General features: G+C 42.3%; 1 protein-coding gene across 1 annotated transcript in view; it reads right to left on the bottom strand.

Annotated features, from left to right (window-relative positions):
- The window catches only part of CCNYL1 (cyclin Y like 1), a 78870-nt gene that overhangs the window by 5934 nt on the left and 49637 nt on the right, over positions 1–23299 (bottom strand). The window contains exons 6-8 of the mRNA XM_075829880.1: positions 20621–20672; positions 19108–19227; positions 14914–15080 (exon numbers count right to left, since the gene is read on the bottom strand). Coding sequence (XP_075685995.1) covers positions 14914–15080; positions 19108–19227; positions 20621–20672 — 339 coding nt within the window. The remainder of the gene's footprint in view (positions 1–14913; positions 15081–19107; positions 19228–20620; positions 20673–23299) is intronic.

Raw genomic sequence — 23299 nt, 5'->3', positions numbered from 1 at the left:
AGTCAGCTCCATATATAACCACCCACAACACGACATGCTAGTAAGTCGTGGTGCGCGAAAGGGTTAATGCACAGCAGATGGTGCAAAGTGAAAATTAAAAATTTTTACTATGCCATTTTAGTGCACAATGTTGTGCCCAGTTTGTGCCACTGAAGACAAATACCTCACACAATGGGGAGCGGGTTCTCCCAGGTATAAATGGTCATACATATGGACGTAAACTAGTGTTTGGTCACGCTGTGGGATTCAGAAGGGAGGGAGCACCATTTGGAGCGCAGATTTTGATTGGTAGTAGTTTGGGGTTTTACTGGTATTTCAGTTTAGAATGTGGGGGCATATATAATCTGTGCGGAGTACATCAGGGCATAATAAGAGGGTTTAATAATGTGGTAAATAATTCATAGATGTGTGGCCAGTGTTGCACTGATAAATGGTGCCCGATCTTATCCACTTTTAAAAGGCTATGCACAACGCTATATTCCAAGAGCCAGAACTTAATTTTTTCTCCACCGGAGCCATGCGAGGGCTTATTTGTTGCGGGACAATCTGTAGTTTTCATTGGTACCATTGGGGTACATGCGATTTTTTCGATCACTTATTTTTCCATTTTTTGGCAAGCAAGGGGAGAAAAAAATAAAATAATTCTGAATGTTTTTGGTCTTTTTTTTTTACTTCTTTTTTTTTTACAGTGTTCACTGTGCTCTATAAATGAAATTTTATTCTGCGGATCAATACGATTACGGCAATACTAAATGTATATATCGTCTTTTTTATGTTTTGCGCAATAAAATCACTTTTCTATAAAATAGTTTATACTTTCACCATATTCTGAGAGCTATACATTTTTTATTTTTCAGTCAAAAAAGCTGTGTAAGGACTTGTTTTTTGCAGAATGGGTTGTAGTTTTTATTGGTACTATGTTGGGGTACATGCGACTTTTTGATCACTGACGCATTGCCGCTGGTCTTCATCTGGGGTTTTAACGCAATCACTAGCTCACAATAGAAGGTTTGTACCGTGTTTCCCCGAAAGTAAGACAGTGTCTTACTTTCTTTTTATCCCCAAAAGCCCCACTATGTCTTACTTTCGGGGTATGTCTTATATTGGAAAAAAATATACCGTAGCATACGTCCTGGATGACGTTTCAGGCCATGTGACCGCTGCAGCCAATCACAGGTCAATCACAGGCTGCAGCGGTCACATGGACTGCCGCGTCATCCAGGGATGTCGGGCTGGATGTGAAGAGAGGGACGCGTCACCAAGACAACGGCCGGGTAAGTATGAATTTCTTTAACTTTTATTACAGAAAAGGCTGTCCCTTCTCTCTATCCTGCATTACCGTATTTCGGCGCGGTGACGTATGGAGAGGGGGGCGGCGCGGAAGTGGGCAGGAGGCGGCAATACCCCCGTGTTTCCCCGAAAGTAAGACATATGTCTTACTTTCGGGGTACGGCTTATATTAGCCGACCCCCCTGAAACCCCCGATACGTCTTACAATCGGGGGTGTCTTACTATCGGGGAAACACGTAGTAAAAGTGAAACATTGATGGTGAATACAGTACAACACATTGCTACTTGTTCAGATCACAGGTATATAAAATCTTCTAGGCTGCTACCAGAAAAAGTTCCATGTAGTGCACAGAGACATGCTCCAGAGCAGCAATCCGCTAATTTTATTTCTTCATTTATTAGGCTAACAAAAGCAATACATTTTAAATATTAATGTATTTTTAACGGCTTTGTCTTGTCCCCGATACCCCTGTTCAGTGCTTCAAATTTATGGCTTGTGGCATTTTGGCCTGCAATACTGTTTATGGTCATATGTCCCTGGGCAGCAATAGCTTAATTTGCTCTTAGAGGGTGCAAAATGGTTTTGATTGGCTTGTATTTGCCACAAATGCTCTTTTTTTTTTAAATACTATTTTTGGGGCTAAAGCCAGGAGTGGATCCAAATGGATGGAAAAGTATAAAAAAAAAGACAGACATGATTCTTTTTTGCATTTACTTCTAGCCTTCGTTTAAACCAGGGTTGGGGAAAGTAATGTGTTCTGGCCCTCTGGTACCCCAGAGTTACCAAGAACAAAGGGCCACAAGTCTATTTCAGGTCAGAGGATTAGCCATGTGCATGCAGCCACTAAAAGAGCAGAGTTCCTATTCACTGTTCTCAGTAATAGTGGGGGTCACCCGGACGTTGTCACTCCACGTACTGCTACAGAGACGTGAAATCAGATGACTGGACCACTCCTAAGCTGGCACGCACCGACCTCACTCAGACCGCCAAAGCCGCAATCACTAGTAGTGAATGACACTACTTGGTTCTGTCCGCCCGTCCTTCTGCTCCTAAAATTTAGAAATATAGCTGAGGCTCCATGTAGAGTTAGGACCTAAATGCATTTGCCACGAGCCATGGCCTACTCAGACACCTCACCAAAGAGAAGCAGTTCCAGCCATCACATCATGGGCGAGTTAATTAAAATGTTTGACCAAATATAGCAGGCTCATTTTTAAGTTCATAATTTTGTATGGCCCGCGAATGATGTTATAAACTGGCCCTTGGCAGAAAGGAAAAAAAAAAAAAAAAAAAAAAAAATAAAGTTTCCCACCTTTGGTCTAAAAAAAGAAAAAAAAGAAAAAAGAAAAAAACCATTGCTTGTGTGAATACAGAGTTACCATACATGTAGTGTGTCCGTGTGGAACATAGCACATGCCTGACATCTGGTTGTCCTTTGGTTCGGTCAATAATTAGATATGTAAAGCCCAATTCTTTTACCCATCCAAGGGAAGTGATCACATTCATTGCTCAACAAGACAAAAACGCCTAAAGAGCGACACCAAATTAATCACAATCAATACATCTGGCTGTAAAGGTTTGTTCACAAGGATGTATTACAAACTAGCCGTGTAGGGAACTGCAGCTTGGAAATTAATTTATTGTGAGCCGGAGATGTGGGCCCCAGGAGTGGAGTCGTTTCTTCCTCCCTTAGCTCTCATGCAGACGCTCTACACTGGAGCAGATGAAAGGAATGATACTTGCTGTTTATTAGCTCCGATGAACTCGGCAACATTTTCACGAGATTGATAACAGGAAAAGGCTCTTTTTTTTTTTATTATTACTAAAGTACAGACATAACAAAAGTGGTTGGCACATCACCAAGGTAACAAATGGATCAGCGCAGAGCCGAAGCTATTATCTCAGTGAAAAAGGGCTCTTGAAGCAATGTGGACTCATCGCATAATAAATAAATGACACTATGGAAAAAGGAATTCCCCTGCCCCCTTCCTGCAGGATGAACAAAAATAAATATATATATAACAAAATAAAAAAGATCAGTAAACAGCAAGCCACCATGGACAATTGTGTTAATATAAACACACCTGCCAATGACGGTTCTGATATGGACTGCACATTTTTGATAGTGGGTAAATATAAAATAACGTAAAAAAAAATAGTGGCCTAAAATATATATATATCTTTAAATATGGTAACAGATAAAAAAAAAAAAACTACTCACGGTATATAAAGAAAGACCAAGACAAGGTCACCATGTACGGTTACCAGGATCTGTGGTGGGCCAGGTTTGGAGACGAAAACAAAAGCTGATCAAGCACTTTTAACAGTGCTTAGCAGATTCTGATCCTACTGCCTTTTTTCAGGAGAGCGGAGGATGGCCGGTGGACTAATGTGAGTCTATAGACTCAGCTATCTTTAGCTCTTCAGAAAGGATAGATGTAAATAATAACCACACAATAAGCAATCAATTCTATTACTAATGGAGTGAAACATTTCCTTATATATTTAAAGAGTAACCACACTTTTAAACTTTATATATAATAGACCTATGAAAAGTTTGGATCGGTGGGTGTCTGGGTGATTAGACGCCCACCATTACCGAAACAAAGGTCGTAAGTGCTCAGCTGAGTGATTTGCACCTTCAGCTGTGATTAGCGCTCCTCTCCAGACGGACTTCTAGACGTTCTATGAGAGCCGTCTTCAGCCTGACAGGGGTTCCTGATCATCACAGCCAACGGTGCAAAGCGCTTTACCGAATGCTTCTGTACCTCAGTTTCAGCAATGGTGGGGGTTTCAGCACCTGGACCCCCACCGATTCAAACCTCTAAAATGTCTCGAAGATATATAATCAAATGTTTGATAAAAGTGCAGTTTCTCTAAGTTAAGAATATGCTCATTACCTATAGGTGAGCTTTACATGTAATTTATTTTCCGCGGTGCTTGCTGCTTTCCAGCTGTGTTCCAATAGGGCATAACTGATCTATGATCTAGCTTCACTACAGCGCCCACAGGGAAGTCTGAAGTAGTCTGGAATCCACCTCCGGCCTCACCACTGCTGGAGGCTGCTGCTCCCCAGATTGGCTGCTATGCGTTTATAGCATGGAGAACAGATTATAGCAAGGACAGAATTACTAGAACGTGAAGGCTACTGTAATTTGAACTGTTTGGGTCCAGGTCTTGCTGCCGCAATACAGACGCTAAAAAGCATCTGCATTATGGCCATAGATTCATGCCACATTGACCACTAAGTATTTAATGTGTTTCTAAAAACCACCACAGCCACTTGAAATGCATGTTAAGGGGGTTTCCGCATCGGTTGGGGTCAGACCCCCATCAGTTAGCAAGTGAGTATATTCCAGCAATATGCGGTCACTTGCTTTGATGGGAGATCGGGCAGGGTTAATATCTCAAGTTTCTAACAATGAACTGATTAAGACATGGGATTAAAAGTATTGAATTTATATTTATACTAGAAATGCAAACATAAAATTCTGCTTGCATATCTTTTAAGTAAATGTATATTTAATTCTCTAAAATACAAAAAACAAAACAAACAAAAATAAATAAATCCCTTTAATAGGGATGTAGAGATAATGACCTTAATAAAGTTCTGTTCAGACATCTACATCAGGGTTTGTCATAGATTGACATTTTTGCTGGACAGGAAAATTACTGAAACAATGTCGAAAACACGATGGAACCCATTAAAGTCAGATCTGACACTTCTGTTTTTCCATTTATTCCTTTCCTCTGACGGTACAGAATGGAAATTTTAGTGCAGATGTGAAGAGAGCCTCAAGGACATCTGCCGACTTAGATGCGTCAGTGATCATAGCTGTAAAACTGGCCGCACAAATGATAAAGGTCATTGGGATCAGCTGTTAAAATGTGCAACGTAGCAGCCCAAAAGACCCCTTCATATTTGCCGTCAGTGGAAAGAAAGAATAGCATGTGAGATGTCAGCATGCCCCATCCTTTGTTCCCCTGGAACATTAGAGCTTCCAGGTGTCAGGCTGTGGCTTAGTCCCCTCTTTCTACTGAAATAAACATGTATGCTCAGCCGATCTAAACATGCATGTTCATGGGAGAGATTAAAAAAAAAGATAGCTGAGCAAACATAGTCTATAGGTATAGCCGGCTTTAGAATGAGTAATAGTAGTTGTATAACCTCGGAAAAATCTAGTCAACATGGAGGTGGTCTTTTTCAGGGACCAATTTTCGATTCTTCTATGTTCTGCGTATAATGGCCATCTTCTTTGAGAGATCCAACCCTCTAAAAGTGCATTTTTCACTGTATATTTATGGTGCTTAAACTGGCTAGAACACATCTAAAAAGCGGACAGGCTGACTATCTTGACCAATGAAATCCTGTGTGTCCCTGGGAGCTTTAGTCGGTGTGGCCTTGCATCGTAAAACAATGAGAAATCTTATTTCTTAAAAAAATTAATAATTCATACAAAAACAAAAACTATATTTATTACAAATGGTCTTCTGCACACGAACACGACTACACAATGAAATACCTGCAAGGGTAAGGTTCTTGAATAGATCACAGCCAAAATTAATTTCCTTTCTGTGCTCAGCGCACAGGTCTATAGAAATGTAAATCAGACCAGACATCAGATGATCATTGCACTAATGAAATCACTTTTCTGCTTTTGTTCCTATTGTCCTAATATATTTTAAATGCACACAAACATAATGCTTCAAGGATCAGCAGCGAATGACTAGAACACTAAAAATACTGCCCACATAATTAAAGTACAAACCCATGAGTGCGGATGTCACCGACAAATAGAATAATTATAGGGGGAGTAAAAGGGAGAAGACCTTTCTAGAAAGGATACAACGTCTGGTGATGAAAATAAGGGATTTGTTAAGGGGATTACGGATTTCACTAAGCATTACAGTTAGTCGCTCTCACAATAAAGACAACGAAATTTACACCAAAGTTTAATCTTCTAGTTCTGCATGTTGCAATATCAATAGGTACAATTTGTATAGCTATGGAGGGGGGGGGGGATTTATTAAGACTGGCGTTTCATAGGCGAGTCTTGAGAAAAAAAAAAAAAAAAAAGAAAAGCTCGAGTAAGAGGTGAGAAATGTATTTAGACCTAATAATTTTGTGGCACCTTTGGCTGTCCACGCACCACTAAGTGAAATCTATGCCAGCCAGATACCGATATAAATTTGACATAAGTCACGCCATCAGACCGCAGTAAGGAGGGCATTCAATAGAGCGGTGACGCATTATTTAACCGGTTCCCGACCACTGGCTGTGTATTTACGGCCGGCCGTCAGGGTCCTTAAAACCCGCGCCATAGACAATTTACAGTGCAGATTTTAGCTTGCTGCCCGAGTGAGTGACTGCCAGGGACCCTGAGGAGCATTCGCTGCTTCTATCTTATAAACGGCGCTCAATGAACGCTGTGTATAGGAATAGAGGCAGCCGTGCTAGATTGGTCCCGGTGATCATGTGACTAGTCACATGATTGCCGGGATTCCCTTATTGGCAGACTGCTGCTGGGTCCATCTAGACCCAGCACAGCCCTATTATTGACAATAGCTGCTGTACAACCCGTTACAGTAAAACATGGTGTAAAAGAAAAAAATAAATAAGTCCCCCAAAGGTCTTTTCTGTCCTTTGAGGAACAGACCAGAGTAATAAAAAAATATAAAAGTAAAGTGCAAAAAAAAAAACAAAAACACACAATACCCACCCGAGAAAAAACACGTTCTCCCCGCCAATCAGTCGTAACGCTAGCCCTGAGCCAATTACACAAAAAAAAAAAACAAACATGAAATATATAAAAATTTACAGTGGACAATGATCACAAATAAAAAGGTGTATTTTGGGGAAAAGGAAAAAAAAAGTAAATTTTTTTTTTTACTATTTTCAGACTTTAACCCCTTGCCGCTCCTGGACTTACTATTAGGTCATGGCAGCTGTATCGTTCGCGCTCCATGACCTAATAGTACGTCTCGGGAGTAAGGGCCGTCCTCCCGACACATACAGGAGCTGTGACAGCTGCTGTCAGTAATGTCGGTGGCTGCGGGCTGTCAGCTCCAGCCTCCCGCTGACAGCCGCAGCCACGAGTCGGCAAGCGCTGGCCCCAGCCTCCTCCTCAGGAGACGCCAGCGCTTGGATCCACTCACATCCGCCGGAGCCCGCAGGGTGCGCGCGCACGCTCGTCCCCGCTCTTAAAGGGGCAGCGCGCGCACCGGACATCTTGAACGACCTTTGACCCGTGAGTACCCTGGGCAATAAGAGAGGTCCAGCCCCCGAGTTCGATGCCTGAGCGTTGTTAGTTTTCCCAGTCTGTCTTGCAAATGGTCCCTTAGTGTTTTCCGTTCCTGTTGTTACCCGTACCTTGTTCCCCGTTCCTGTTTCCCGTGCTTTGCTCTAGTATCTAGTCGTGCCACGTCCTGTGTCATCTGCCACGTCCTGTGTCATCTGCCACGTCCAGAGGAATCCGCCACGTCCAGAGGAATCCGCCACGTCCAGAGGAATCCGCCACGTCCAGAGGAATCCGCCACGTCCAGAGGAATCCGCCACGTCCAGAGGAATCCGCCACGTCCAGAGGAATCCGCCACGTCCAGAGGAATCCGCCACGTCCAGAGGAATCCGCCACGTCCAGAGGAATCCGCCACGTCCAGAGGAATCCGCCACGTCCAGAGGAATCCGCCACGTCCAGAGGAATCCGCCACGTCCAGAGGAATCCGCCACGTCCAGAGGAATCCGCCACGTCCAGAGGAATCCGCCACGTCCAGAGGAATCCGCCACGTTCAGAGGAATCCGCCACGTTCAGAGGAATCCGCCACGTTCAGAGGAATCCGCCACGTTTGGCGCCATCTGCTGCACCCATCTCATCTGTGCCAGAGCTGCGGCCACCATCTGGACTATTCAGGTACCCTTGTGCGGGACATTGTATTTCTGGGGTGTCCTGTTTGGCCAGCTGCCTCCCCGCTGCGGCAGTACGGCCTAGTGGGTCCACTAACCCGCTCCGTGACACTGTCTTGTTCAGCAGCTGTCACAGCTCCTACAGCGGGGACCGATCGCTGTGTCCCCGCTGATTAACCCCTTAAAAGCCGCGTTCTATAGAGATCGCGGCTTTTAGGGGTTAAGCTGCCATCGCCGGCCTGCTACGCGATAGCGGCCGGCGATGGTGACTATGGCAACCGGACACCAAACAATGGCGTCCGGCTATGCCATAGACGGAAGCCTAGTGGGTCCTGACAACGTCAGGACCCACTATGCTTGCTGTCAGTGAGTAGCTGACAGTTCTAATACACTGCACTACGCATGTAGTGCAGTGTATTAGAATTGCGATCAGGGCCTCCTGCCCTCATGTCCCCTAGTGGGACAAAGTAATACAGTAAAAAAAAAAGTAAAAAAAAGGTGTAAAAATAAGAAAATAAAAGTTTTAAAAGTATTAAAAAGTAAAAATCCCCCTTTTTCCCTTATCAGTCATTATTAATAAAAATATATAAACAAATAAACTATACATAATTGGTATCGCCGCGTCCGTAACGGCCTGAACTACAAAATAATTTCGTTATTTATCCCGCACGGTGAACGCCGTAAAAGAAAATAATAAACCGAACCACAATCACAATTGTTTGGTCACTTCACCTCCCAAAAAATGGAATAAAAAGAGATCAAAAAGTCGCATGTACCGAAAAATGTTACTGATTGAAACTACAGTTCGTTACGCAAAAAATAAGTCCTCGCACGGCTTTATTGATTGAAAAATAAAAACGTTATGGCTCTTAGAATAAGGTAACACAAAAAGTGAATGATTGCACAATAAAATACGTTTTGTAAACAAACGCCATAAGACATAAAAAAAAAAACGACGTAATCATATCGCCCCGCAGAATAAAGTGAATATGTAATTTATAGCGCACGGTGCACGCAGTAAAAAAAAAAAAAAAAAAAAAAAAAAAGAATACAAAAACAATAGTAGAATTGCTGTTTATTAGTCACCACGCCACCTAAAAATAGAATAAATACTGATCAAAAAGTGCACCCCAAGAAAACTACAATGGATTCCTCAAGGGGTCTAGTTTCCAAATTGGGGTCACTTTTGGGGGGTTCCCAATGTTTTGGCACCACAAGACCTCTTCAAACCGGACATGGTGCCTAATAAAAAAGAGGCCTCAAAATCCACTAGGTGCTCCTTTGCTTCGGAGGCCGGTGCTTCAGTCCATTACCGCCCGAGGGCCACATGTGGGATATTTCTCAAAACGGCAGAATCTGGGCAATACGTATTGAATCGCGTTACTCTGGTAAAACCTTTTGTGTTATAAAAAAAAAAAAATGGTATAAAGAGGATTTTCTGACAAAAAAAAAATGTAAATTTCACCTCTACTTTGCTATAAATTTCTGTGAAACACCTAAAGGGTTCATAAACTTTCTAAATGCTGTTGTGAATACTTTGAGGGGTCTAGTTTCTAAAATGGGGTGTTTGATAGGGGTTTCTAATATATGGGCCCCTCAAAGCAACTTCAGAACTGAACTGGAACCTAAAAAAATAAATGAGGCAATACTTCGCTTCTTACATTATACTGATAATGAGCCGTGCCCACTCCGAGATGACCCCAGTTTTGACCGTTTGTATAAACGGAGACCCCTATTAGACCGTTCCAGTGCCCGGTTTTCCCAAGCATTCACCCCCGAGAAGTGTATTTCTATTGATGAGTCCCTGGTACATTTTAAAGGGAGGGTTCAATTCCGTGAGTACCTGCCGGGTAAGAGGGCAAGGTATGCGGGAAGATGTATAAGCTGCGAGAGTGCATCAGGGTATACCTACAGGTTTAGGCTATATGAAGGGAAGGCCACCCCCAAACCAGACTGCATCCTGGACTACAATAGGTACATGGGAGGGATGGACTCTTAAGATAAAATCCTGAAGCCCTACAGCGCCATGCGGTGTTGTATAAGAAGCTGGCCGGGCACATCATACAGATGGCATTGTACAATGCGTACGTGCTACGTCGATGTGCAGGCCTTACGGGAACTTTCCTGGAATTTCAAGAGGTGATTATCAAGAACCTAATCTTTAGGGACCAAGAAGGGGGGGCACCCAGTACTTCTGGAAGCGGGGCCACACGCATCGTACCAGGGCGGCAACACTTTCCAGGAGAAGTTCCCCAAACTGGCAAAAAGGGAAAAAGTCAAAAGAGGTGCAAAGTCTGCTATAAGAGGGCGATAAGGGATGACACAATATATCAATGTGACACGTGTCCCGAATAACCAGAGCTCTGTATGAAAGTCAGTTTTAAAATTTATCATACATCCCTTGGTTTATAATTTACCCCAATTTTACTTACCCTGATGCACTCCGCACAGCTTATCCCCCCCTCGTCTTTCCCCTCTGAGCCCTGCTGGGTGTCCAGGCAGCTGATAACAGCCACATGTAGGGTATTGCCATACCCGGGAGAACCCACATTACAGTTTATGGGGTGTAGGTCTCTGGTCAAAATGCTCACTACACCTCTAGATGAATGCCTTAAGGGTGTAGTTATTAAAACGGGGTCACTTCTTGCGGGTTTCAACTGTACTGGTACCTCAGGTGCTTCTGCATACATGACTTCGCACTAGAAAATCCCCAGTAGGCCAAATGGTGGTCCTTTCCTTCTGAGCCCTCCCATGGGCCCAAACGGCAGTTTATCACAACAAATGGGGTATTGCGGCACTCAGAACAAATTGCGCAACAGAATGGGGTATTTTGTTTCTTGTGAAAATAAGAAATTTTCAGCCAAAACTACATATTTGAAAAAAATAATTTTGTTTTCATTCCCAGCCCAATTCAAATAAGTTCTGTGAAAAAACTATGAGGTCTAAATGGTCACATTACCCATAAATGAATTCCTTGAGGTGTGTAGATTCCAAAATGGGGTCACTTCTGGTGGGTTTCCATTGCTTTGATACCTCTGGGGCTCTGCAAATGCGACATGGCACCCGAAAACCAATCCAGCAAAATCTGCACTCCAAAGAACACACAGCGCTCCTTCCCTTCTGAGGCCTCCCATGGGCCCAAACGGCAGTTTATTGCCACAAATGGGGTATTGCTGCACTCAGGAGAAATTGGGCAACAAAATTGAGTATTTTGTTCCCTGTGAAAATAAGAAATTTTGATAAAAAAATTACGTCTTCTTGGAAAAAATTTCATTTTTTTAATGTCACAGCCCAATTGAAATAGGTGCTATGAAAAAACTGTGTGGTTAAAATGCTAACAACCACCATAAATGAATTCCTTGAGGGGTGTAGTTTCCAAAATGGGGTCACTGTTGGGGGATTCCTACTGTTTTGGCACCTCAACACCTCTTCAAACCTGGCATGCTGCCTAAAATATATTCTAATAAAAAAAAAAAAAAAGAGGCCTCAAAATGCACTAGGTGCGTCTTTGCTTCTAGGGCTTGTGTTTTAGTCCACAAGCGCAGTAGGGCCACATGTGGGACATTTCTGAAGACTGCAGAATCTGGACAATACATATTTAGTAGTGTTTCTCTGGTAAAACCTTCTGTGTTACAGAAAAAAAAAATGAATAAAATTGAAATTCAGCAAGAAAAATGAAATTTGCAAATTTCACCTCCACTTTGCTTTAATTCCTGTGAAATGCCTGAAGGGTTAAAAAACTTTCTAAATGCTGTTTTGAATACTTTGAGGGGTCTAGTTTTTAAAATGGGGTGTTTTATCAGGGTTTCTAATACATAGGCCCCACAAAGCCACTTCAGAACTCAAGAGGTACCTTAAAAAAAAATGCTTTTGAAATTTTCTTAAAAATATGAGAAATTGCTGTTTATGTTCTAAGCCTTGTAACGTCCAAGAAAAATAAAATAATGTACAAAAAACGATGCCAATCTAAAGTAGACATATGGGAAATGTGAACTAGTAACTATTTTGGGTGGTATAACCGTCTGTTTTACAAGCAGATGCATTTCAATTCTGAAAAATGCAATTTTTTCAAAATTTTCTCTAAATTTTGCAATTTTTCACCAATAAACACTGAATATATCGACCAAATTTTACCACGAACATGAAGCCCAATGTGTCACGAGAAAACAATCTCAGAATCGCTTGGGTAGGTTTAAGCATTCCGATGTTATTACCACATAAAGTGAAATATGTCAGATTTGAAAAATGGGCTCTGAGCCTTAAGGCCAAAACTAGGCTGCGTCCTTAAGGGGTTAAGCCTAAAAATGTTAAAATGGCAAAAAGGGGTATATAAAAAGGATTGAAAAATAAATAAATACATACCACATTGTCTACAGAGAAAACCATCGCAAAAAAAAAAAAAAAAAATCGCATCGCTAGCCCAATAAATAAAAAAGTTATAGCTGTTTAACTAACGCGTGCTAAAAAGGGCTAAACGGTGTCTGGTCCTGAAGGATCAAAATAGCCCGGTCCTGAACCGGTTAAAGTCTGACTGATGCAACAGCAGCGTACAGCGCTTGGCTGTTTCCAACAGCTCCATACACATTGAATGCTGGCTCGAGCGCCGCTCCATTTAAGCTTCTCACTGCATGAAGTGAAGTGAGAAGAAGCTGGGTGCTGTGGACTCGCTCTTAGGATGGATTTACACGAGCGTGTGCGTTTTACGCGCGCAAAAGGCACTTAACAGCTCCGTGTCATGTTCATATGGTGCGCGGCTGCGTGCTTTTCACGCAGCCGCCATCATTATGACACTCCGTTTGGATATTTGTAAACAGAAAAGCACGTGGTGCTTTTCGGTTTACATTCATTTTTTTACTGCGGTTGCGCAAATAACGCGCGTCCCACGGAAGTGCTTCCGTGTGGCACGCGTGATTTTCACGCACCCATTGACTTAAATGGGTGCGTGATGTGCAAAAAACGACGAAATATAGAACCTGTCGTGAGTTTTACGCAGCGGACTCACGCTGCGCAAAACTCACGGACTGTCTGCACTGCCCCTTAGACTTGCATAGGTCCGTGCGACCCGCGTGAAAATCACACGGGTGGCACGGACGTAAATCACGTTCGTGTAAATCCGCCCTTCGAATGAGGGTTCCTGTGGGTTCAAAATGCTCTACACCCCTAGATGAATTCCTCAAGAGGTGCAGTTTCCAAGATGGGGGGAGGTTCAGTTTTGTCCCTTCGGGGCTTTGCAAATGCGACATGGCCTCCGCAAGCCATTCCTGCTAAATTTCTACTCCAAAAGGCGCTTTTCCCTTCTAAGCCCTGCCATGTGTCCAAACAGCTGTTTATGACCACATGTGGGGTATTTTTTACTCAAGAGAAATTGCTTTATAAATGTCGCAGTGCTTTTTCTCCTTTAGTCCTTGTGGGAAAAAAATTGGCTAAACCCACATTTTCTTAGACAAAAAAAAAAATTTAGATTTTAATTTTTACAGCCTACTTCCAATAATTTCCGCAATAAACTTGTTCGGTCAAAATGCTCACTATACCCCTAGATAATTTCCTTGAGGGGTGTAGTTTCCCAAATGGAGTCACTTTTGAGGGATTTCCACTGTTTTGGCACCGCAAGAGCCCTTCAAACCTGACATGGTGCCTAAAACATATTCTAATAAAAAAGGAGGCCCAAAATCCACTAGGTACTCAATTGTTATGAGGCCATAAGCACACTAGGACCAGATGTGGGATATTTCTAAAAACTGCAGAATCTGGGCAATAAATATGGAGTTGCGTTTCTCTGATAAAACGTTTACAAAACATAATTTATTAAAAATGAATTTCTGCAAAAAAATGTAAATAAAAAATATGACATTTGTATATTTCGCCTCTACTTTGCTTTAATTCCTGTGAAACACCTAAAGGGTTAAGAAACTTTCTAAATGCTGTCTTGAATACTTTGGGGTGACTTATTCAGGGTTTCTAATATATAAGTCCCTAAAAGCCACTTCACAACCGACACTGGTCTCTGGAGAAAGATAAAAAAAATAAAAATAAAAATCGCCTTTTGACATTTTCTTGAGAACGTCACAAATCGCTGCTCAAGTTCTAAGCCTTGTAACATCCTAGAAAAATAAAAGGTTGTTCAAAAATCGATGCCCATCTAAAAGTAGACATATGGGGGATGTTAATTGGCCTCAAATTTTGTTTAGTATAATTGCCTGTCTTACAGGCAGATACATTTAAATTGTGAAAAATACAGATTTTCACAATTTTTTGCAAAATTTGGGTGTTTTTCACAATCGAATACTGAATGTATCGAGCTAATTTTGACAGTAACAAAGACCAATTTGTTACGAGAAAATCTCAGAATCGCTTGGATAGGTAAAAGCATTCCTAAGTTATTACCATATAAAGGGACGTCAGATTTGCAAAATGAGGCTGTCAGGAAGGCCAAAAGTGGCCAAAGCAGGAAGGGGTTAAAACAATTCTAAAATGTACAACAAGCAAATAATGGAAATCACAATGATATTAGAAACTGTGGCAGACATTTTTTGATGATCATAATCATTACAGTTTGGTAATTACCGGTTAGACATCTTCAATGACATGTAATACAAAAATACTAGTCGCAAAGAAAAATGTGGTTCGATACAATGTTTCATTAGAATTACTTGCCTGAGGTCTAGCGCCCCACATTTTTACCAATATATCTGTTATTTGGGGGAGGGACACACACACTTACATGTCTTCTACTGTAATGTCCTTCAAAATCTGGCAGTAGTCCACATTCCATACAGCCTGATCATCCCAAACCTTAGAGGCCAGCAAGATTGCTCCCAAAACAATTCTTTTCCAGTTACTGGGGCAAATATCCATTTCAGCATAAGTCAAAAGTCTTTCCAGGTAAACCTATAGGTGCAGAAATGGATAGCACTTTACTATACGAAACGACAGAATGACTACAGCAACAATGCAACACTGACATCTAGTGGCTAAATAGAACTAAACATTAAACACCAAGGCCTGGTTTTTGTTTGTTTTTTTAACCATAACTAGGAAGGGATTCTATGTAAAAAAAAAAATAAAAAAAATAAAAATAAAAATTAAAAAAAGTACAATTTGAAACCTCTCTTTTGGAAAGGTTTTTATATTCAGGGATATTTCCCAGTTTACTTAAGAAAAAAAACACAAAAGAAACCCCAAAACCAAACCCACAGGTATACTGACCTGTACGCGAATATAATCATATACGTCAGGTGATCTATATGTCAGATGAACTTGGTATAAAGCATAAGAAGATGCAAGATTCACTAAACTGATAGCCCTAATATACTGGTTTTGAAACCATCCACATATTGAGGAGTGTGCCATCTATGGGGCACTTTTTTTTTCTGTAGGGAAGGCAGCACTTTGCCAAATCCAGTCGAGCCATAATATTTTGACCACCAGCTAATATCCTATCCAGAGTATCCGCCGTGTGCAGCATCAATGAGATGCTGGTAGGTTGTCTCAGGTATCTGGAGCCATGCGGACTGCAGTGCATCCCACATTTGCTGGAGGGTGCGAGGGGGAGGATCCATAGAGCGAACAAGACTATCGAGGTGGTCCAACAGGTGCTCAATTGGGTTAAAGTCTGGGGAATTAGGGGGCCAGGAGAGCAATTGGAAGTCTTGGTTGTGCTCTTCCAACCACTGTGAGACATTTCTAGCCGCGTGACACGTCGCATTGTCTTGCTGAAAGATTCCATCTGCCCCAGGGAAGACAAAGAGCATGTATGGGTGGACGTGATCTGCAACTATGTATTCATACCCAAATCGGTTCAGAGTGCCTTCCACATTGAGTGGGCCCAGGGAATGACATGAAAAAATTTCCCAGTCCATAATACTGCCCCCACCAGCTTGTGTTCTTCCAGCCATGGTTGCATGGCGTTTGTTCTCGGATGTTTCTCGCCTGACATGCCAACGTCCATCCGTTCGATGAAGCAGAAAACGTGACTCATCGGAGAATGCAACCCTTTGCCAATCGGTGGTTCAAATCCGGAACTGCGGTGCAAAATAAAGCCATTTTTTTCTGATGCCCCTTTGTTAGCATAGCAGCAGTGACCACCCATCTGCTTCGGACCCCATACGCAGTGGGGTTAGCTTAACTACCGTTTTAGACACACGTCTGGTAGCCCCCCTGGTTGATTTGCATGGTGAGCTGCTCCACTGTAGCAAGTCGTTCGTCCCTCTCGCACCTTTGCAGCCGCCGTTTACATCTCATATTAATGGCACATGGTGCTCCGCAGTTTCCACATTGGTTATTCCCAATGGTGCCGTTTGTCCACTCACAATACACTTTCACCACAGCAGCACGCGAACATTTCACAAACTGCGCTGTTTGAGAAATACTGCCACCCTTGGCCTGAAAGCCAATGATCATCCCTTTTTGAAACTCTGATAAATTGCCCCTTTTACCCATGGCAACAACGAGTGATAGACAGCCTATCGCACACCTTATATACCCACTAAGCCATCCCACGACACATACCCACTAAGCCAGCCCACGACATTAACCTCATTGATTTATGCTACAAATTTGGGGTGGACACGCTCTCCTCTAGTGTCCTCACACAATCCCCCCTCCCTTCTTCTGGCTAGTGCCAGGAAAAGGAGGGGTTTGAAGGTCTGCAAACCTCCTACACTGTGTGCCGCCATTTTTTGAGCGACTGCACAGTGTAGGAGGATTAGATACAGTGCTCAGCAGACAGTATCACACGAACATACATGAACATAAATTGCCTGCTCCTGGTGCCGCCGCTGGTCTACACTCCTTGCTCCTTCGCTTCGTTGAACATATGGCCGGAAGTAGCCATCTTACTGTCCGGCAGCGGCTTCCGGTCCACATGAAAATGGCGCCGGATTTCGCTCTACAAACGGCTCCCGTTCGCATTCTCTATGGGGTTGTATGTGCCGTATTCAATCTCTGTATGTGTCGTTAATCGACACATACAGAGATGGAAAAAAAAATGGCAGCTCCATAGAGAAGTAAAAGTAAGAACACAGTAAAAAGTTTAAAGTCACAACACTAATAAAATTTTTGTTTATATCTTATTAAAAGCAATATAATAAAAAAAAAAATAATTCATGACACCTTCCCTTTAAACACTGCATAATGTTTGCGACTATAATGTCTGCAACTTTAAAATATACTTGGTTTCATTGTCTCACTATTTTCAAGATCTTTGTTGAAAGTGAATGTGAACATTCTGGTTTACATCCAGAGGCTGAAAAACTTGTCATATCCGAGAGTTAAGGTGATATTCCACAGCCAGACGATATTTACATGTGGGATGTCAGCACTCGTTTGCTCCTTTCACAAGGAGCTCGTGCGGGGACAAGCACTCGTTACTCTGATCACTCGTCCCCATACATTTCTATCATGTCGGCAGTAGGTCTCCCTGTTTACACAGCGAGATGCACTGCTGACTACGATATTTTGTGCATTTAGACTGATGCATCAGCCGATAAATGAGCGTTTGCTCGTTCATCAGCCGAACGTTGCCCTGTTTCACAAGAACGCTCGATTGCCGGATAATTGGCCGGTGTAAAAGGGCCTTTACTTGGGCCTCGTTCACACCTGTGTTGGAGGCTCCATTAGGAACCTCCACTGCAGATCCGGTCAAAAACACAGTAAACAATACCATAGACTGTATGCTGCGCGATTGTTTCTGGTAAATCCAAGGACACCTCGACAGAACCCAATAAAGTAAATCGGTTCAGTCGGCCTGCCAGTGGTGTCCGTCTGACAACCAAACCGGCGCTTCAAGTATTTTGTTTCTGCTTCTCTGACTGAGAAGTACAACGGATACACCGACATAGGTGTGAACCCAGCCTTAAAGTGTACCTCCAATTATATAGAAAAACGATTAAACCATGGGATTAGTAGAACTGTAGGTACACTTTAAAGGGAACTATACTTTGACATGTCAAGTTTTAATCAAAGTGACATGTCAGAAGTTTTGATCGGTGGGGGTTTGAGCACGGAGATCCCCACGGATCACTAAAACAAAGCAGCAGAAATGCTTGGGTTAGGAGATGGAAGCCCGGACTTTTATCTTCATTCACTTATGTAACACTTTTACCTTTATTCTTAGATGTCTCAAAGCAAGCTAAAAAGATACGTCCTCTTTCTTAGACAAACTATGAATCTGCTGCATAGCTAAAAATATGAGGATTCTGAGCACGTAGCTAAAATATAGGATGATTACAGTTATAACGAAACACGTGATATAAAATGATATAATGTGACAATGTACACGTGTTCTTTCCTGATGACTCCAGGTCAAAATCCCTTGAGATTTAGAGGAGGAGGAGACATGGTCAATATTGATTGGATAGACTGAAGGCCATGGCCCCTCTTATGTGACTGGAGAGGAAGACATAGCCAACACCCCTTTTAATGATATATAATCCATGTATTGTTTGCGAATAAACTAGAGAAATCTGATTGCACTTACATATATGGCGTCAAGTGTGTAGTTTCTCTTCGTTGCATCGTCAAGCTCTCCCACATATTTTAAACCAGATAAGAGACTACGAGGTCCAGTTGATGACCTGCCTAAATTGATGACCCTAACAGTTAGCAGTGTGCCACTTTGTTTCTGACCAGCTCTGCTTGGCTTTCCTCGGAAAGTGTACAGGATTCATGAACGATCTGACAAACCATTCGTGAACAATTTGACAGGGCCACTTCGATTTATATTTGTGTTTTCTGGGAAACATTTAGACGCAACTAAAAGTCACTCGAGAAAGTGGCCTGGCTGCAATGAAGTAGCAGGGGATAAAAAGGAGAGTATTCAATTTTGTCCAGTAAATGACAGCATTTGCTAATAATTTTTTCTATAAATGCTGGAAAACCCCTTTAAAAACAAATTTCTCTTAACCTCGGTACTTACTAAAGTGACAATTGCACACTCGGCTGTCAGTTGAGCTGCACTGAAGAGAGTCCGCACAAAACGGTAGATGTGCTTATGATCTGGATCATGTTTACAGTATTCTTCGGACACCTCTTCACGCTGAAAAAAACACAATAGGACGTCAGAGGTAACAGAAATGATTTTCAGGACCAAGTTCAATTGAATAGTAATGCGATTTGCTAAAATCTAGTCTTGGCTGTTCATAAGCTCAGTAATTCGTGCAGCTAACAGAAAAATGACTTCATGTTACAGGACTACATATAAAAAAAAAACAGCTTTGAGCAGCATTAGGGCACACTCACCTGTGGCGTACTTGCATTTCTCTCGTTTTTGCGTTCTAGAATATTTTCTACCATAGGCATACATTTTCAAGGTTTACGCATACGACATGTGAGTGCAACCTTACAAGCTGTACCCATTTTATTTCCCCACCAGTTATTATTCTGGCAATTAATAGACTCTCCAACAAGCAATAAGAAAACACTAATGGGAGATGCCATAGAGACTAAGTCGGTTCTAAAATTTCTGAATAGGGACATCTTGTAGACATTACCAAAAGGAAAATCATGATCAAAAGGAGGACCTAAAGAAGAAAGTGTGACTTAAAGGAACAGTGTCATCACAAATTTTTTTTTCATATGTTAAAGATGTTCGTGCTTTATTAAAAACGTTTATATTTATTTGTGTGTTTGTGTTTTACTTTTTCTTATTTTTACACTTTTTCTTCCCTATGGGGGCTGCCATTTTTTGTTCCATTTCTGTATGTGTCGATTAACGACACATACAGACATGGAATACGGCAGCCACAGTCCCATAGGGACTGCGAACGGCTCCCGTCCCATCCACTTCTGTGTACGCCGTCTGTGTGGGAACTGCGCATGCGCCGCTCCCACACAGTCCAATTTGAAATTGGCGCCGTCGGCGCCATTTTCCTGTGGACCGGAAGTCGCGGCCGGACAGTAAGATTACTACTTCCGGTCGCTGTTTCCGGACTTGTGCACTTGGACCAGCGGCAGCAGACGGAGCGGACGGGCCGGAGGGAGCCGCGGCGGTAGGAGCAGGTAAGAGATTTCAATGTATGTTCGTGTTTGTGTGTGTTTACTACTGTATGTAAACCTACTACACTGTGTGTTAGCTCAAAAAATGGCGACACACAGTGTAGGAGGATACACCGTTCAAACCCCTCGTTTATCCCGGCACTAGCCAGGATAAAGGAGGGGGGGATGCTGAGAGCTCACTAGAGCGAGGGCTTTTTACCCAATTTTGCAATGCTGCAATTTTGGGAATAGCTCCATCTAGTGACCAGCAATGGGAAATATTATAAATTAGAATCTAATTTATAATATTTCCTGACTCGTGAAAAAAATAAAAAATTTTTTAACAATGTTTAATCACCTACACACTAAATGTTTAATTAAAAAAAACAAACATGTTTTTCTGGCAACACATTCCCTTTAAACAATGACTGATATGCACGATAATAAAAACTTACCGTTAAAGGATGCAGTTTTTCATCAAATATGTCCAAGGATCTGTCTGCATCTCTAGAAGACAGTAAAGTATGCCAATTAGAATTCTAAAAAGTTTTCAGGTTTGGAATTTGGATTTAATATGTTAAAAAAAAAAAAAAAGTTAAATATAGAAGTAGAATTAGTAAGTAAAATACATTATTTTAATAATTACAATGAATTACCAATATTAACAAATATAAATGTATGCGATAAATAGGGGCACCCGTTTGCTAGCTCCCTTTTATAAAGGTTGCAATTTGTATATTGGGGGAATTGTGGAGTGCTCTTCACAATGTAACACTTCAAATAGTGTCAGTTCACACAGTGCAGATTTAACATGCATTTAAGCCAAAACCAGAACTGGATCCAGGAAAGCAGACCTATAAGGCCCCATGCACACTAACGTAAAAACGCCTGCAATCACGGGCCGTAATTACGGCTCGTAATTACGGGCCCATAGACTTCTATTGGCCACGGGTTCCTCCCCATATGCTTACGGGAAGGTGCCCAGGCCGTTGAAAAATATAGAACATGTCCTATTTTAGGCCGTAATTACGGCACGGGCAGGCCCATAGAAGTGACAACGTGTGTGCACCCGTAATCACGGGAGCGTTGCTAGGCGACGTCAGTGGATAGTCACTGTCCAGGGTGCTGAAAGAGTTAACTGATCGGCAGTAACTGTTTCAGCACCCTGCACAGTGACTACCGATCACAATATAGATCGTGTAAAAAAAATAAAAAAATAAAATAGAAGTTCATACTTACCCAGAACTCCTTGCTTCTTCCTCCAGTCCGGCCTCCCGGGATGATGTTTCAGCCCATGTGACCGCTGCAGCGGTCACACTGACTGCCGCGTCATCCAGGGAGGTCGGGCTGGATTTCCAGAGGGACGCGTCACCAAGACAACGGCCAGGTAAATATGAATCTCTTACGTTTACCTCGGAAAGGGCTGCCCCTTCTCTCTATGCTGCACTGATAGAGAGAAGGGGCTGCCGATTAGTGCAGTGCAATTTTGCAGCGAAAACGTGCCCGTAAATACGGGTCGAATACGTGTGACCAAGGACCCGTATTTACACCAGTATTTACGGGAGGGAAAAAATAAGTTCGTGTGCATGAGGCCTAAGGACTTCCTTTATATATTTCTTGTTTAGATTCCACTCCTGGCTTTGGCTTAAAAAAGACATGCAAAATCTGCAGCAAATCTGTACTGTGTGAACAAGGCCTATAAGGTGGCATACCATTTTTCATACGTCGATATAGCGGAATTTCAAGAAATGTTTAGGCTAGGCTCCCATCTGCATTGGGGATTCCGTTAGGAGCCTCTGTCGCCGATTGTCAAATTTGCTAGCAAACATTTTGCAGAATGCTGCACTATTTTATCCAATAAATTGGACACCATAACCGAACCCATTATAAGTCAATGTGGATAGTCGGGCGCTGCTGTTCATCATTTGACTGATCCATCACAGGATTGACTTTTTTTCCTTCGGGGTGAAACAGAAAATCTGAATTCTTAGCATATATGTGAACCTAGCCATAAACGTGGCCTCTTTAAAGGGGTTTTCCAATGACAGAAAATGTTCCTAATTGGTTAGGCCTCATGCACACGTCCGTATTCTTGTGAGTATTTTGCTTCAGTATTTGGAAGCCAAAACCAGTATCGGAACATAAAAAGATTTGCACCACTTCCGTGTTTTGGACCCACTCCTGGTTTTGGCTTCCAAATACTGAAGGAAAATATGGACGTGTGCATGAGGCCTCAGGAAATGTAATATGAAGAAACTAACTAATATACTTTCACAACTGCAAGGATGTCGAGGATTTCCCTGCCCTGTCATATGGTCCCGGAAGTGGAGCATTTCCCCTTAGCTGTGACGTGTCGAGACAGCCGCAGGATGCAGAGGCTAATTTTGTTGCTTATAATACCATTCACAGGTTGTTACGGTTATGGGGTTACCAAGTAGGTAAATATTTTTTTAATTGCTTTGGAATGTTTATTTAAAAGTTTATTTTTCTTGCTTTATGTAGATTCTTAAAACAGTTAAAAAAGTGGAGTGTTTCTTTATTTCCCCATCCATTTCTACACTGGTGTTTCAGTGGGGTGCTGTGTGCAGAAATACTTACCAAGCGCCGCATCTTGTAGTTTTCGGGTCCAGCGCCACTCACATGATCTACCCTCTGACTTATCTTGAATCGAGGTGCTTTTCAGAAAACGAAGGGAGGCTCCCAATGCATTCCTATGGAGCCTCATTCTGGCTCCGATAGGAATGTATGGAGAGCCTGAGTTCCGGTAAACTGAAAAGCAGTGACATCAGACAGTTTAGCAGGAAGACCACGTGAGCAGCGCTGGACCAGAAAACGACAAGATGCGGGAGATCGGTAAGTAATTCTGCACACCGCACCCGACTGAAAAACCAATGTACAAATGGAGGGGGATATAAAAAAAATAAGTGGAGTGATCCTTTAATGTTAGTTTTACCTTTCTATATTTACTTATTTCTATATGCCTGTACAAAAAACCCACAGGTAAAAGAGGCATTTAAAGTATGCACTCACAGGCATCGTCACAGGACACCTGCTCGGTCTTCACACTCCGTGTAAATACATGTCCATTTGAAAGCGGCCCCTCAACTGCAATGTATATATGTCCAAATGCAGGA

Source organism: Rhinoderma darwinii, chromosome 6, assembly GCF_050947455.1.
Source record: "Rhinoderma darwinii isolate aRhiDar2 chromosome 6, aRhiDar2.hap1, whole genome shotgun sequence".
Taxonomy (NCBI): domain Eukaryota; kingdom Metazoa; phylum Chordata; class Amphibia; order Anura; family Rhinodermatidae; genus Rhinoderma; species Rhinoderma darwinii.
This window is presented reverse-complemented; position numbering and strand designations above follow the sequence as displayed.